The 15846-nt window shown below is 40.3% G+C and overlaps 2 protein-coding genes across 4 annotated transcripts in view; one reads left to right on the forward strand and one right to left on the reverse strand.

Moving 5' to 3' along the window:
• LRTM1 (leucine rich repeat transmembrane protein 1) overlaps positions 1 to 13216 on the reverse strand; it is a 32995-nt gene extending 19779 nt beyond the window's left edge. Inside the window, exons 1-3 of one of the 3 annotated variants that reach the window (XM_075938902.2) lie at positions 12733 to 13216; positions 10603 to 11199; positions 4931 to 5163 (exon numbers count right to left, since the gene is read on the reverse strand). In XM_075938902.2, coding sequence (XP_075795017.2) covers positions 4931 to 5163; positions 10603 to 11199; positions 12733 to 12739 — 837 coding nt within the window. In that variant the 5' untranslated portion in view covers positions 12740 to 13216. Of the gene's footprint in view, positions 1 to 2136; positions 5164 to 10602; positions 11200 to 12732 lie in introns of those variants that run through there. The other 2 variants (XM_006129741.5, XM_075938903.2) reach the window with 2 other exon arrangements.
• CACNA2D3 (calcium voltage-gated channel auxiliary subunit alpha2delta 3) overlaps positions 1 to 15846 on the forward strand; it is a 758781-nt gene that overhangs the window by 637457 nt on the left and 105478 nt on the right. The window lies entirely within an intron of this gene.

A 15846-nucleotide genomic window follows, 5' to 3' on the forward strand; every position in this document is an offset into this window, starting at 1 on the left:
GTTCATCCCTTTCCATGGTAAACCTTTTACTTAAAAAAAATCCACAGGATTTGCAGATTCTCCTCCCCTCCTTGGAGCAGGACTGGCAGTCCTGTGGAAGTAACTCAGCTTGCAGTATCCACAAAGGCAAGAACTCCATAGAAAACTCTACCCCAAATCTGTGGATCCTTCTCTTATCATGCAGGGCTGACCACAGGCTCAGCCCTTGTTGATAATATGCTCTAGTCATGTACATTGCTGTCAATGAAACATCTGTCCCTTCCCCCGTGATGGGTCAATTCCACATCCAGTTGATTGATGTTTCTGGCTGCCTTACCAGGGAATTATGTTTCACTTAACACAAAAGCAGGATGTACCAAGATTCTTGTGTGAATGACATTTCAAGCCCTATTTTGCAGACCAAAGAGGTTCAGATAAGCATACTTATTCAATGCTGATCTAAAGAGAGCTTTTGTCACCTGGTCATTGGCAAATATGGGTATGTCTACACTACCCCGCTAGTTCGAACTAGCGGGGTAATGTAGGCATACCGCAATTGCAAATGAAGCCCGGGATTTGAATTTCCCGGGCTACATTTGCATAAGCGGGGCGTCGCCATTTTTAAATCCCCGCTCGTTCGAACTCCGTGCCGTGCGGCTACACGCGGCACGAACTAGGTAGTTCTAACTAAGCTATGCAAATGAAGCCTGGGAAATTCAAATCCCGGGCTTCATTTGCAATTGCGGTATGCTTACATTACCCTGCTAGTTCGAACTAGCGGGGTAGTGTAGACATACCCTATGAGATTCTTATTAGGCAAAAATTAGTGTCTTATTTTGTTAATGATGCAAATGATAGATACACTGTGTATGAAGTAATTAAGCTGCCTTTCTGGAAATTCAAGAAGGGGCATCCTCTCTCTGATTGGAAATGAGATCACTTGGGAGAAATGAAGATTTTTATTATCCTTCTGCAAATGTTGGTATGGAAAGACTTCCATATGGCACTCATTACTTATGTTTCTCTTCATCTGTATAACCATTAATGGGCTTTTTTTCTGTAGAGAATACAGTGAAATCAGTGTAGTTTTATCTCCTATTCTACATTGGGAACAAATTTGAAAGAAGGACCGCTTTCTTCGTGTCAATTTTCCATGTATTGATTCTGAAAATAAAGTGACAAAGTAGCTCCTGTTTGAAAGATAAGAATACAGGCAGTCCCCGGGTTACGTACAAGATAGGGACTGTAGGTTTGTTCTTAAGTTGAATGTCTATGTAAGTCGGAACTGGCGTCCAGATTCAGCCGCTGCTGAAACTGATCAGTTTCAACAGCGGCTGAATCTGGACGCCAGTTCTGACTTACATACAGATTCAAGTTAAGAACCCCAGGCATCCCCAAGTCAGCTGCTGCTGAAACTGATCAGCGGCTGATTCCAGAAAGCCCGGGGCAGGGGCTTCCTGTAGTCAGCCACTGGTCAGTTTCAGCAGCGGCTGACTTGGGAACGCTTGGGGCAGAGCAGCTGGGGTGCTGCTGGGTTGGTCCAGTAGCGCCACCACTCCTCGGCGCTACTGGACCAACCCAGCAGCACCCCAGCTGCTCTGCCCCAGGTGTCCTGATTCAGCCGCTGCTGAAACTGATCAGCAGCGGCTGAATCAGGACTCCTGGGGCAGAGCAGCTGGGGTGCTGCCAGGTTGGTCCAGTAGTGCCAAGGAGCGGTGCTGCGGGACCAACCGGCAGCGCCCCACCTGCTCTACCACAGGCCCCGGGCTTTGCTCCACGTCTCCCTGGTCTGCTGGGGGGAGGCACTAGCTGCGCCCCCCCCCCCCCCCACCAGACCAGGGACACGGGGAGCAAAGCTGCAGCGGCGGCAGGGTGCCGCGCCTCTGAGTCTTTGCTCTGGCAAAGCCGGGGAGGCGCGGGACCCTGCCGCCGCTGCCGCTTTGCTCCCGGTGCCTCTGGTCTGCTGGGGACCGTCTCCAGCATACCAGGGACACCGGGAGCAAAGCCGCAGTGGCGGCGGAGTCCCGCGCCTCCCCGGCTTTGCCAGAGCAAAGCCTCAGAGGCGCAGGACCCCTCCGCCTCCCCGGCTTTGCTCCAGGTGTCCCTGGTCTGCTGGAGATGGTCCCCAGCAGGCCAGGGGCACCCGGAGCAGCTTTTCTCGTCCCGGAGGTCGAGGTGGCGGGACCGCTGCGCTCTGGGCGGTCCCGCTGCCTGCGAGCTCCGGGGCGAGAAAGCCCCGTTCATAAGTGCGGATCCGACATAAGTCGGATCCGCGTAACTCGGGGACTGCCTGTAGTACAATCCATTTTTTAGCTCTCTTTCTAAAAAAAGTGGCAGACAAGCTATCCTGATATTCTGAGGACTAAAGGGGCTCTTCCAGAGTGTAGAGGTGGGAGGGAACTATGTTTATAGAAATACTCTGTATTGCATTGTTGAAACTGATTATCAGTTACCTTTATGGACAAAATAAATCTGTGCAAATAATTCATTTCAGCAGCAGATGTCCATAGTTTTACAAATAATGGACATTTTGTAGGGAAACCCTGGATTCAGCCGTACAAAACAAGCAGCTAAAAATAATCTGTCAGGCGTTTGAAAATTATCCCTTATGAACTGCAGTGGTTGTGAAAGATAATTTGTGGTTCTCACAGAATACTTAGCAAATTGTGTCTTTCATCTGAATTTTATTTTTACAGTTAAACATTACATTTTTCTTATTGCAAAATTGTAAGTTTGCATTTGTTAATTTAAATGATTGGCTCTATACTTTTCTCTATTGAAAGTCTGCTGACATTTAAAATGTTAGTAAACATTATCATCTTAAATGGCTGTTTGTGGCAACCATGGGCTGAATTTATAAATCTCTACAATTTTTTCAAAACATAATGTGATGTTTCTGCATTTTGAACATGCAGCCTGTTAGAATGTATGTGACACATTTAGTATGGATTGACCTGCTCTAGTCACACAAAAGAATGCATTAATGGAAGTAAGAATGATCTGGCTTTATGGCAGAATTTCACATGGAAATGCCCAAAGCAACTTAAAAGCTCCCTAATAAAGATATTTAAAAATCATTTTATGTCTTTTTTGCTGCTTTAGGAAGAGGGTGTAAGTGTTTTTGGTAGGTTGGTATGAGTTTTGTAAGGGCTGAGCACTGCAGAGGCTCTGCTTCCTTTTTTTAACTTTAAAAATATCAAGAATTTCATGTCTGGTCTCTCTTTGCAGGATAACCTCTTGGAAATCTGAGGGTATTTGTACTTTAAAGTGCCACTTTTGAGTCCTAGGTTACTGGGATCACTGTCTGAAATCCTGGCTCCACTGAAATCAATTGGAGCTTTAAAACATTTCAGCTTTACATCTCTGCATTCTGATTGCATGGGTGCCGTGTGTGTGTAAATGTGTAAAAGGCCTTTGACTGGTTTGGCACTCAGGCTTTTGATTTAGTGCACTGATGGTAAAATTCTATCCAATACCCTTGTATTACTACCCTAGTTAAGAAGAGCTTCCTTTTTTGTTGCAAAATGCTAATTCTGAAAATGAAATCCAGTCTAGAAAATGTAGATGTACCTATTATAATAATCTAATACTAGATTTAAATGGTGCAGTGAGCTCCCTAATCAAATATTTTATGTGAAAAATGTTTCTGCAGTTTAAGGATATCCTTTCCCTTCTGGTGTTGAGGATTTTGTGGCTGCAACTTCCTCTTACAGCAAACTTTCTGCTGCTGGAACACTCTGCTAGGTTAGACTCTCTGGGGAATCTAACCAGCCATCAGAAAAAAAATGAGACTATGCAAACACACAATTATATTAATTTCAGTACCAAATCCATTGTTATTCCTGTTATGAATGTTGCCAAATTGAAGTTTTACGAATTAAGATAATGAGAAGTCTCTGTGGTGGTTATGTGTATTAGTCTTTTGTTGAGGAATAAAGGGTAGCTTCTATGTGTATATTTTGTTATATTTTATCAATGCCCTTTCTCAAATTCTTGTTTCATAATGCTGTGATGCAACCTTTCTCTTCCATCTTGCCCCATCATCCCCACACCTGTTTACTGTTCCCCAAGTAAGAGAACGATGTTTCTTTCTTTGGATATGGCCTAGACCTGAATTGCTATAGTTAATTATGGATTTTACAAAAACTACGTGGTGGATGCTACATTAAGATGTTTAACTAGTCAAGAAGGTTGAATAGGGGAAAATGTGCTTGCAGATTATTTGTTTAGAAAAATTGCTGGGTCATTTACTTGGAGTGAACATTTTGGCCAATTCTACTACTATGTAGCATGGCCTGTACTTAAAGGTTATTGTGGCATGTTCATTAGGTATGTATTAGGCAAGGTTTACCAAGACATTTAAAATTGCTTTGTTTTTTCCATTCGAGAAATCTCACTTGTGATATCTAGTGACTGTCTCTAATTGCAATATATTGAATTAATGTTACACAAGGGAATAGTTGATGTTGAACAGAAAATTTTAAAGTGGTACCATAAAGATTTAATTAATCTCAAACTCACGTCCTCAGGTAATACTTCAGAATGTATGCATGCACAAAAAAATATTTATTTCATCTGATTAACCTCTCAACATCAATCATTTCCCAGGAATGAACTTCTATTTTACAAAAACTTTTTTAATGTGGAAAAAGCAAATACAGGAGTAACAAGTAAATCAGTCCTATTTGACACTAAGCTTCTGACTGAAATGAGGAGTCTTACTTGAGTGAAACCAAAGGTCAAAAGTAACTTAAGCCAAGGAACTATCAAATGGCTCTTTTTCCTCAGAACTCCCCTGCTCTGTTACTGGGGCCAAGTTTTCTCTGTGGTATTTAGCAGTAATTGCAGCGTAGGCACAACCATACACAGCAGCTGCCAACATCATTAGACATACAATTCCACAGACAACTCCAGTTATCACTACAGTGGCAATTGCATGACGCAAACTAACCGGCTTTGGCTTTGGTTTAGGTTCACAGTCTGAATGGCTACTCTCTTCATTTTCATTGTGCTGAGCATGCTTCAGAGAACTTCTGTGCTCAGAGTTATGGTGATGAATATTAGCTGGATGAACATGAGTAGCTGTAGGTGGGCATGCCCCATACATCTCATAAGGAACTTTGAGGAGGTCCTTTCCCTTCCGATTTTCTGGTGTTGAGCATATAATGCCGTCACTTATTCCTCCTGAAAAGAATATATTAAAGTCTTGAGCTCTTTGACTTTCTGAATTTTCTGTATGTAAAAACTCAGAGAAGCCCAGTGGAATTTATAAACAGCTGCATTTTTCTACTTTGAAAAGAATTTATAGGCACATATTATTTTGCGTATGTTTCCAGTTAGTTAAAGACTAAGGTTATAACACTTTTATATACTTAAATAAGCAATTACTTGTAGCCAGTAATTCATTAGAAGTAAACTTACCTCTACTTTTTTCAGCATTTATAGTAAAACCACCCATCGCCTGCCCAATAGAATAAAAATAGGCAGAAATAAAGCCATAATTGAAAACAAAGACATATTGTTACCATTACTTTTGTATAAATATAAATGGAAAAAATGTCTCTTTGGTAAACATTTCCTGTTAGAATTCACAGAAATATTCCATGAAGTAGTGATGGTTCTAACACTGTGCTACCCCTTTGCCATGATGAAAACTGTGAAAATAAAAAATTCTGTATGCTCTGATTTTTTTCTGAATAGTTTATCAAAGCATAATACCATTCATATTATATGCAAAAACCAATATTTTCCATACAAAGGTTAGAAAAGTATAAGTTATATTTTCTCATTTCAAACTTGTGCATATGGCATATGCTGTGGATTTTATTATAGACCCATAGATTTTAAGGCCAGCAGGGACCATTATGATTGCAGGCCACAGAACCTCATCCACCCACTCTTATAATAGACTTATAACCTCTGGCTGAGTTACTGAATTCCTCAATTCGTGATTTAAAGCCTTTAAATTATAGAGAATCCACCATTTAGACTAGTTTAAACTTGCAAGTGACCCGTGCTCCATGCAACCTTGAGGACTGGTGAACTTGGTGTGTGGGGGAGGGGGAGGGTGAAGCAGGGGTGGAGGATCAGTCTCTAGCATATGTTTCAAAACTCATCTTCTTTCCCACCCCACGTATTAAGGTCCATAGCTACTGGCTATGGATAGAGCCATTGCATGTTTTTATGTTTCTATAATTCAAAAGTAACTAAAGTCAGCTGAAATTTTCCCTCCCTCCACCTTTTCTCTGTGGCCAGGCATGGAGATTTTAATCTTAAAAAGACTTTGTCTTAGAAGAGAGTGAATTAAGATGGGCCCAAACCAAATATCTAAGGCCACACCTTCCAAGATGAATCATAGCCTAGGAGCTGAAGTCCTAGTCTGTAACAGGTCAGATCAAAAGCCTTGCTCCAAAGATGTCCAAACATGCACTTCTTTAGTGTGGATATGGCTAATGATCCAAATTGTGCAGCTCTTAATCCTCCATAGTTGAGTGCCTGAGAAGGGTGTGTTGGAATGGAGAATTAGAATGGTACTTTGACTAAAGCCTTTTCTATAATTAACCATATACAACAAGAATCAATTGCTTGAGTTGCATTCAGTTCAAGAAATATTTTATTCATCTTCAAGTGACGGTCTCTAGCTATATTCTGCTGAGGTTTGTATGTATGTGCCTGGAGCCAGAGCTTTTCAAAATTGTGATGCCTGTTGGTTAGTACAAGTCACACAAGCATAATTTTAGAGAAATATTAGCGTATAGAATATCTAGACTTCTTCCAACACTGGTTGTGAAAATGGGTTTGTATGTTGTATTTCACTTTTTTTTGGTCATTTGTGCGAATTCGTGTAAAGCAAAGGTGAGGCAAGGGGGGGAAATCACTGAATTGACAAACAATGGCTGTGTTTCTGAAATAAACTAAAGGAGCTGTGTGACTGGCACGGTAATTAAGATAATCTGATATGCTTATCTTGGATCATTACTTTCTTTTGCAAAATATAACAAAAGTCTGAAAGAAATGACTTAATATTTTAGCAGTCCAGAAAGTATTATTACCTTAGCCCCAGGAGAGAGAGCTCTTAGGAGTCTAATTATTTAGTTAAATTACAGAAACACTCTATCAACTCAGCCCATTAAATATTTTAATAAGCTCCACATATCACTACTGGCTTAAAAGACCAGTTTAATTTTACTGATTATTTTCTATAACTAATACCACCTTCCACCTGTTACCTAGTGGTACTGGGCATTTTCTAATTACTGTATTGATGGAATTAAATGTATATGCTCTAACATAAATCCAGCGGACCAGATCTTTATCTGTCCCGGTGCTGCTTCTGACACTGATGGCTGTGTGGGTGCTATTATACCAATCCTGCAGCTCCCCACTCCTAGATGTCCTGGGAGTTGTGCCTTCAGCACAATTTAGAACAGCCTCAAGACCACTTTAAGTTGTGCCCAGCTTCAGTGGTTAACTTGTGCTGGGGATTCCCCTTATGATAAACACCTCCTTCAGTTATACTATAAATGCTACTTTCTACCTGCGCTGAGCATGGCGAGCAATTGGCCCAATGATTTGGTGGTCCTAATGAAATAAGGCCACAGCATTAAATGAGAGATACCGTAGAAAGAAATGTCTCTTCTCTTGGTGGTAATCCTGAAATAAAAATACAATTTTGAGGTGAGTGTGTGTTTGTGTAGTTTAGTGATTACCTATGGAAACTCTGTTTGTCAGTGGGTAACTGGATGGTTCTTAAAATTTGGAGACCTGACTATTTGTTACCAATTCACTAAGGGTGTGTCTATACTACATGGCTCAGTCAATGATCGGCACAGCGTGGCGGCCATTTTGATTTAAATGACGTGGTGATTATTTAAATCGCCGCTTCATTTCTCTTTTTTGAGTAAATTAATCTACATGGCTCCGTCGACGGAGCCATGTAGTTTAGACATACCCTAATAGAAAATACAGATTGTTGGTTACATACATTTAATTTTAACAAGGAAGTGTGCATAGAACTTTCAACATTTCTAGTAACCAAAGTTTAACATTTTATGTTATTCTTGCTAGTTTTAAAGTTATTCTCGCACACATTCACTTTTAAAAATAATTAATTAGAAGGTAAAATAAGGAGTGAAGATTAGTTCCACAGTAATTCTTCTGTTTGTTGAAGGAATAAAGCTATTCTATTTAGGCACAGCAAAGGGCAATCTGTGTTAGGTTATAACATCTCAGGTTTCCTTTCATTCTCATCTCTTCAGCCTTCTACTCTTCTGTGCGCAATCCAAATCTCATCTTTAAGATTCTTGCCCATATGAGTGAAAGCAGTGAATGGATACTGAATAGCAATTGTGTTAGAGTACAAACGTAAGACACAGAGTATTATCACGTGGGCTGTTGCATTGTACAATGCCAATATATTGACCTATATACATGTAACCCAGAGGCACAGAGGCCACTGGTAAGGGAGAGTAAAATCTCCCTTACAGCTTTAGCTGAGAGCCAGTTGCCTTTTCGCTTGTTCTGTAGAGGCATATGGCTTTAGCTCCTAAGGCAGCAGGTTCAAGCTATCCTGCTTATGAACTGGTTTTGTTGGCTTTGCGAGCCCCCTCTTGTAAAACTGATGAACCCAGGCCCTCAGCAGGAGGAAATGAATGAGAGACCTTAGAGGCTAAAGTCATGTGCCTCTACAGCATAAGCTAAAAGCCAATGGTCTCTCAGCTAAGGCCACATAGCTGACTTCAATCTCCCTTGTCAGTGGTCTCAATGCGTTCAGGTTACATACAGATAGGAAACCAAGGAAAAATGTATATCACATTCAAGCATCAACATTTATTTGAGAAAAATTAGGATTATCTTTTTCTTTTGATTTCTCAAAGGCTGACAAGCTCCTGCAGCTATCAGTGCCAGGTCTTCCTTTAATGTTAAATACCTGTCACTGCCTACCCTGAATATAAAACAGATAAAATTAAAAAACCTTAAATGTTTTAGAATTATAAATGGTTTTTTTCTTTCATCTAATCATCTTGGATTCTAAAGCTGCTCAGAACAAAGCATTGCAATGCCATGGAAAAGCAAAGAGAGAGAGAACTTCTGACTTGCAGAAAAGCAGAGTTAAGGCTTAGTCTCCTTTTAAATAGAATAATGAAGAGATTTATAAATGGAAGAACATAAATGCAGGTGGAAATATGGCCAAATAACTGTGCTGCTTTTAATCTACATATAAATTGCATTTTTCTTTACTGTGGCATTGTGTATTTCTGTATTATAAGTTTTAACTTAGTGATCAGGGCACTCAAGTTCAGGTCCCAAGTTCAGGTCCCTACTTCAATCAATATTTATATAAATGGAGATGGCTTTAGCAGGAGACACTGAGGGTACGTCTAAACTACATGCCTCTGTCGGCAGAGGCATGTAGATTTGTTTGTTCAGCAAAGGTAAATGAAGCCGCGATTTAAATGATCGCGGCTTCATTTACATTTACATGGCTGCCGCGCTGAGCCGACAAAGAGCTGATCAGCTGTTTGTCGGCTCGCCACTAGTCTGGACGTTCCCCCTGTCGACATCAAAGCCCTTTGTCGGCAGCCCCGGTAAACCTCATTCCACGAGGAATAACGGGGCTGCCGACAAAGGGCTTTGATGTCGACAGGGGGAACGTCCAGACTAGCGGCGAGCCGACAAACAGCTTGATAAGCTGTTTGTCGGCTCAGTGCGGCAGTCATGTAAATGTAAATGAAGCCGCGATCATTTAAATCGCGGCTTCATTTGCCTTTGCTGATCTGTCTAATCTACATGCCTCTGCCGACAGAGGCATGTAGTCTAGACACAGCCTGAGAGAGACCTGATGGGCACTTACCAGTGCCAGGTTCAAACCCCTTCTCCAAAGTGGGGATTTGAACCTGGCTCCTACATGCCAGGTGAGAGCTCAAAGCACAGGTCTAAAAATAGTATAGCACAATAACAGTTACCTCAACCTCCTCGTAGTCTATTTTTTTAATCGAGTCTTTTTTGAAAAAGCTTGGAGATAAAGTTTTTGTTAAACTACATGGTATGTTTGATTCACCAATATATTTTTTAAAAAAATGGTAATTGATTCAACCCAATTTGAGTTTTTTATGTTCTTGAACTTCCAGGATTCTGAAAAATCAGTTATTTATTGAGCTGTAGTCCAGAGCAGAGATTCAATTGTGTTCCTAGGTGTTTTCTGACATCAGAGCCATAGTGGTTAGAAGAGGCAGGCACAGCAATGGGGGAGGGGAGCAACTGTCCCTGGGCTCGGTGGTTCATAGGGACTTGGGGTTTCAGCTGTAGCTGCAGCAGCAGTGGTGACTGGAGCCAGAGGCCATTTAAATTGCTACCACAATGCTGTACTGTTCACTCTATGAGGGTCTTTGGGCTGCCTGGGGAGGCAGGGTGCACCTTGCAGCACGCACCAGTCAGTGCTGTGGTGGGAGCGCAGCTGCCCTTGTCCCTGCCCTGCTGCCCGAGGCCATGTCTCTTCTGGAGCACAGAACTGCCCCCCACCTTACCCCAGGATCTTGCATGGCTGCCAGCTCCCCTGAGGACAAGTCAAGTATATATTAGATCAATTTCTTACTATTTTATCTACTGGAGAAAATTACTTACCTCTGTATAAAAAGCTTTCCAACCACAGTTTAAGGCCAATGACATGACAAGTGCATTGCCAGGGATTATTCTTGAAAAGAACAACTTTCAGGTTTGGAAGGGATTCCAGCAGAATTCTGTCCAGTTTCTGAAGCTTGTTATACTTAACCGACAATAAAGTTATGTTTCCTGTATTATTTCCTAGAGTTTCAGGCAAATTTAATATATTGTTGAATGACAGGTCCAGTTCTTTTAATTGAGGGAGTGAACTGAAAGTCTTGTTGTCTAAGTAGCGAATCAGGTTCTTGGTTAGGTTTAGAACCTGTATGTATTGTAGTCCCTGGAAAGCACCCGATGACAAATTTGAAAGAGAATTATTTGACAAGTCTACAATTTTGAGCAAAGGGGTTTCACTGAATGCATTTTGATTGATTCTCCAAATCTGGTTATTCTGCAACTGTAATATCAGAGTTTCAGGAGGTAAGCGTGAGGGAATTTCAACAAGTCCTTGATTCCTGCAATCCACTGTCTTTGAAGCTTGATGGCATAGGCAGTTTTCTGGGCATCCACATACCATATGCAATAGTACAATAATACTTGAAACCAAAAAGAGGTCACCTGTACAAGAAGTAAAAAGTGGTGAAACTAATTTATAAGTGGTGTATTTCGGTAATATGCACACTGATGGTATAGCCAAAGATGTACATTTTGAAATGGACAGGAATGCACATTTGTTTCACAGTACATCAGAATAGTATAAATAAGCTCTAGATAACATTTTTCAAACTTCATCTAATGTAGACGAAAACAATTTTTCTGTACTTTTAAAGTAAGCTACTATTCATCTTACATGTAAATAACTTTTAGAAAGCTTAACCATTGGCCCCTTGCCATAAAAATATGATGAATTTCTAGCACTGCATACCCATAGGAAAGAAACACTTCCATAGAGTTCCCAAAATATTAAATTGTAGTATTTATATTTCTATGGTGATCATGATTCCAAGGTTGTATGTTAAAGGTGCAAGCACAGTTCCTGGTTAATCACTTTTTTGGTTATATGTTGCACCTTGAGGAATTAAACTTTTGTTCTTTTAGAGAAAAACATAACTTTCAAAGGGCTCACTACAGAGAATTTAATAGAAGTTTCCAGTAAGTCTGATTCCTTTAAGGTCTGTTCTTTAAAATATCCACCCATGTTTACGCTTCTTAATTGAAGTGCCCTTATCTGAATGTTAGCTGTACTTTCCAAATAGTTGAACATTTATCCATTAAGCAAACATTTGTCAAGTAGAGTTGTTAAAATGATAAATCAGGTCACACGGGTACTCAATAATATTTAATATTTAAAATTATTATCTACTCCCATGGCTTCTGACAGGGATAAACTTGGCTTTGACTGAAATAATAATGTGTTGTGCCTGACATATGTGGTAAACACTATTCTTTTAAAAACATCAATGCTGCCTAAAGCTATGTTAATGTGCATATGATGGAATAATAAAGATACATGGGAGAGTCTTGGATGTTGATCCCATATAAATTATTTTGGCTAAGGAGAATCAGAGCAGTAGAGTGATAAATCTTTTTTAATATTGTCTTTGAAGAGCATCAAATCATTAATATTCTCTGTTCAAAATAGAAAATGCTTCTCATCCATTGATATTTTAAAAGCCTTGGCAAGTAAAAGGTACACTACATATTGACTTTTTTAAAAAAATGAATAGTCCTATAGTTACAGACTAACACTGCTACCCCCTGAGACTTTTATACATATTGACTTGTAGAGCTCAAACATTGATTAGTAACAGGGGAAAATATCCTAAAAGAACAGAAGAACATTACAGAATTAAACGCATTAAATCTGTAATGAAAGGTTTGGATTTCTGATACTAAAGTTTACCTTGCAAACCACTTATTAATTAAAACTCGAAAGGAAATGTAGTTGAAATTTTTGCTACAATGCCTGAATTCTGTGTTCATTCTGTATCATCATGGTATTTTGCAACAGTTATCTTCAGAAACAAGAAAAACAGCTTAAACAATAATTTCCACTGTAAAGTTAAAAATAAACACTGGTTGGCAAAGACAATATTTCTTTACAAAGCAATATTCTTTCACTATAGGATTAAAAAGTAAATTGCAGCTCACCTTTCATGATTGTCCGCACGTCCTGCTTATGGAAGGAATAGTCCAATTTGAAGTGAGGTTCTGGACTATGAACCAACTTGGTTCCTTTTATACCTTCATTTTAGAAAGTTTTAAAAGGAACTCAATTAATTGTTCTAGTGAGTAACTCCATCAGCTTTGGTTGTTATTGCATTCATTTATTTCCTCTACATACACTCTTTTACAATTTTATTTATTTATTTATTTTTTACTGTCCAGCTCAGAGTTTTTCTCTGTCTTTATTATTTAGTCCACAGGCCATGCAAAGAGTGTCTGTCAACTCAAACTGGACAGCTGTAGCATACAAATCATGACCTGATAGCCTATCCTTTTCTATAATTTAATCTGCTTCAAATCCATCACAAAAAATAAATCTGCCTTTTAAAAATCCAGTGTTGTTTCTGAATTCTGTGGGATTGTTAGCCATGCTGTGTCAATTCCTCAAGATCAGATGACTCTGAACATGGATTCTGGTTTTCCTGTGTTGCTATTGGAGGCAATGGAGTGTGTAATATTACTAGGAATAGGCGTGTGTGTTGATGACATGGTTTTGACAGTGCACTTGTTTACTCCTCTGGAGCTTATTCTTCTGACATCCATAGGGATTAGCTGTGCTGACAGGATTTTGTTGCATGGGAACACAAAGCTGGTGCCTTCTTCAGTGAGAATAGCAAACATATATATGTGGATACTATAAATATTGGACTGCTTTTTTTCCAAAAATGCTTTGAGATTTTAAGTGACATTTGATTGAAAAGTCATATTTCACATGGTCATATGTTGACGAATCCGACAGTTAACTTTTTAAAAAATAAAATAGCACTTTAGCATTTACAAAAGCAAAAGGGTTAATGGCCTGTGACTGCCATATAATTAAAGTTGTAATAAGGTATTCAAAGGAAATCTAGTATAATGAGTTCTTTAAGGTCACATGCTTACTTGTATGCATCTATTAATTTTGTCATAAAGAAGGGCCTGGAAATTACCATCAAAAAATTTAAAATCTCTAGAAATGCTGACCTTACAAGGGACAGTATTAGGGCCAAATTTTTCCTTTGGATACACATTAACAGCTTTTAATGAACTCAGCTATGAGTCTTATTTCTGAAACTATGGGATGATGCAGAATGAGCTTCAGCTTGATTTTTTGCTAGGTAATTTCAGTAGCTTGAGTTTCCAGGAAATTGAAAGCCAAATTCTCCTTTTGCATTATTTATACAAAAATGTATATACTACATTTTAAAGCTCTGTCTTCTCTGGTTAATCTTACATAAATATAAGTGGGATTTCCCCCTTGAAGGAAGCACAGCAATCCACTCCCGCACTTCTTCCCACAGCCTCTAATACAGCATCGGGCAAAATATGATCCACAGGCCAGATCCATCCTGCCATGCCACTGAATCTGGCCTGTGAGAACCTCAGCTGGCTCTCTCCCTGCCCTGCCCTTACTTGGCACTCAGTAAAGCCATCTGCGGGGCCATGTTAATTTCTGAATGCTGAGAGCCCATGGGAGGCGGGGGGAGCAAGAGGCTTCTCATACTGCTCCCACCCCCAGTAGCTCCCACTAGCCAGAAACTGGCCAATAATAGCTGCCTGTTTGCATGACGGGCAGCATTTAGAAGCACCCCTCCTCTTCCAGGCTCACAGCATTCACAGTAGCAAACATGCGCCCCTCCCTGAGCTTGTACAGGGTGTGGAAGGGACCCTGGTTAAGGAACCTGCTGGGATGCTGGCTGGAGCCTCCGAGGTAAGGTCTCCCTGTTACCCGCACAAATTTCTCTATCCCTTCCACAGTTTAGGGACACACACATTTACCCAATTCCTAGTGCTCAAGGTGCAACCCTGTTAATTTACACACCCACCCTTACCCAATTCCTAGAGCTCAGAGCATAACTTCCTGCGTGTTTGCAGGATCTTTTGCCACTGAAAGAGCCTTAGACAGTAATATTCTTATTCTCTATTTATTGATAATTCCCAAGCAAGCAGAATACACATGGTAAGCACACAGTATCTTGCTCATCAATCCTGTTAAAGGCAGGCATACTTCCCCTGTTGGCCAGGCAAGGTCAGTCTCTCTGGATCTTAGCTGCTGCACATCACGGTTGTGCAGAGGAATTCTGACAGCTCTGGTCTTAGGCTGTGTCTTGGAGGTGAGTTCTTCCAGGTCTTCCTTCCTTTTTTTGGCGTTTCTTTCTTTCTTTCTTTCTTTCTTTCTTTCTTTCTTTCTTTCTTTCTTTCTTTCTTTCTTTCTTTCTTTCTTTCTTTCTTTCTTTCTTTCTTTCTTTCTTTCTTTCTATCCTTCTATCCTTCTATCCTTCTATCGTTTTGCTAGCTTGTCTCCTTCTTGGACCCCTGTTTATATAGTGAAACTTGAGTCCTGCTTAGCTATACCATAACCAATTATTTTAGTATAATTTTACTAACCAATCATAACATACTGTAACAGAATTACCTAACCAATCATAGCCCACCACTTTAGTTGATTTACAGCTAGCAAAATTAATTATACAGCAGACAGAAACAGTTACAAACCAGACAGAGATCACACAAACAATAGGAAAGTGAGGACAATAATCATAGAATGCGGATTCCACAACCTCAACTATTGGTAAACAGTTTCTGGCCAGATGAAATGTTGTTAATTGAGTTTTCTCAACCTGCCTTGGTATCTGTTTCTTTATCTGGTGACAGTGGGTGCAGTTAGGACAGGATCCCCTTCTCACAGCCTGGTGTGACACTATTTTAATGCAATTTAGATGGAATGTGAGTGGGTGACTCCAGGCTTTACAGCTAATGGCTCCTGCTTTTCAGTCTGGCTGCAGAAGAAGGCTTTAGGTTAGGCCTTCTAATATGGCTACAGAAAAAACATATTGTTACATCCCAGCTGGAGTCTGCCTCTGACACGACAGCCCCTTCCTCCCTCAACTCTCTTCACCCCTAGCCTATGTAACTCAACCTTCTGCACCTCTACCCCAGCCCCCATACATATTCCCAGACATTGCATCCCCTCCTACACTCCTGCTCAGGTCACAACCACCTCCAAGACTTTCCACCCCAATCCGTGGTCCCTGATCACGTGCAAATCCCTGCAACCCC

This window comes from Pelodiscus sinensis, chromosome 11 (genome assembly GCF_052426305.1).
Source record: "Pelodiscus sinensis isolate ZL-2025 chromosome 11, ASM5242630v1, whole genome shotgun sequence".
In the NCBI taxonomy this organism is placed as follows: domain Eukaryota; kingdom Metazoa; phylum Chordata; order Testudines; family Trionychidae; genus Pelodiscus; species Pelodiscus sinensis.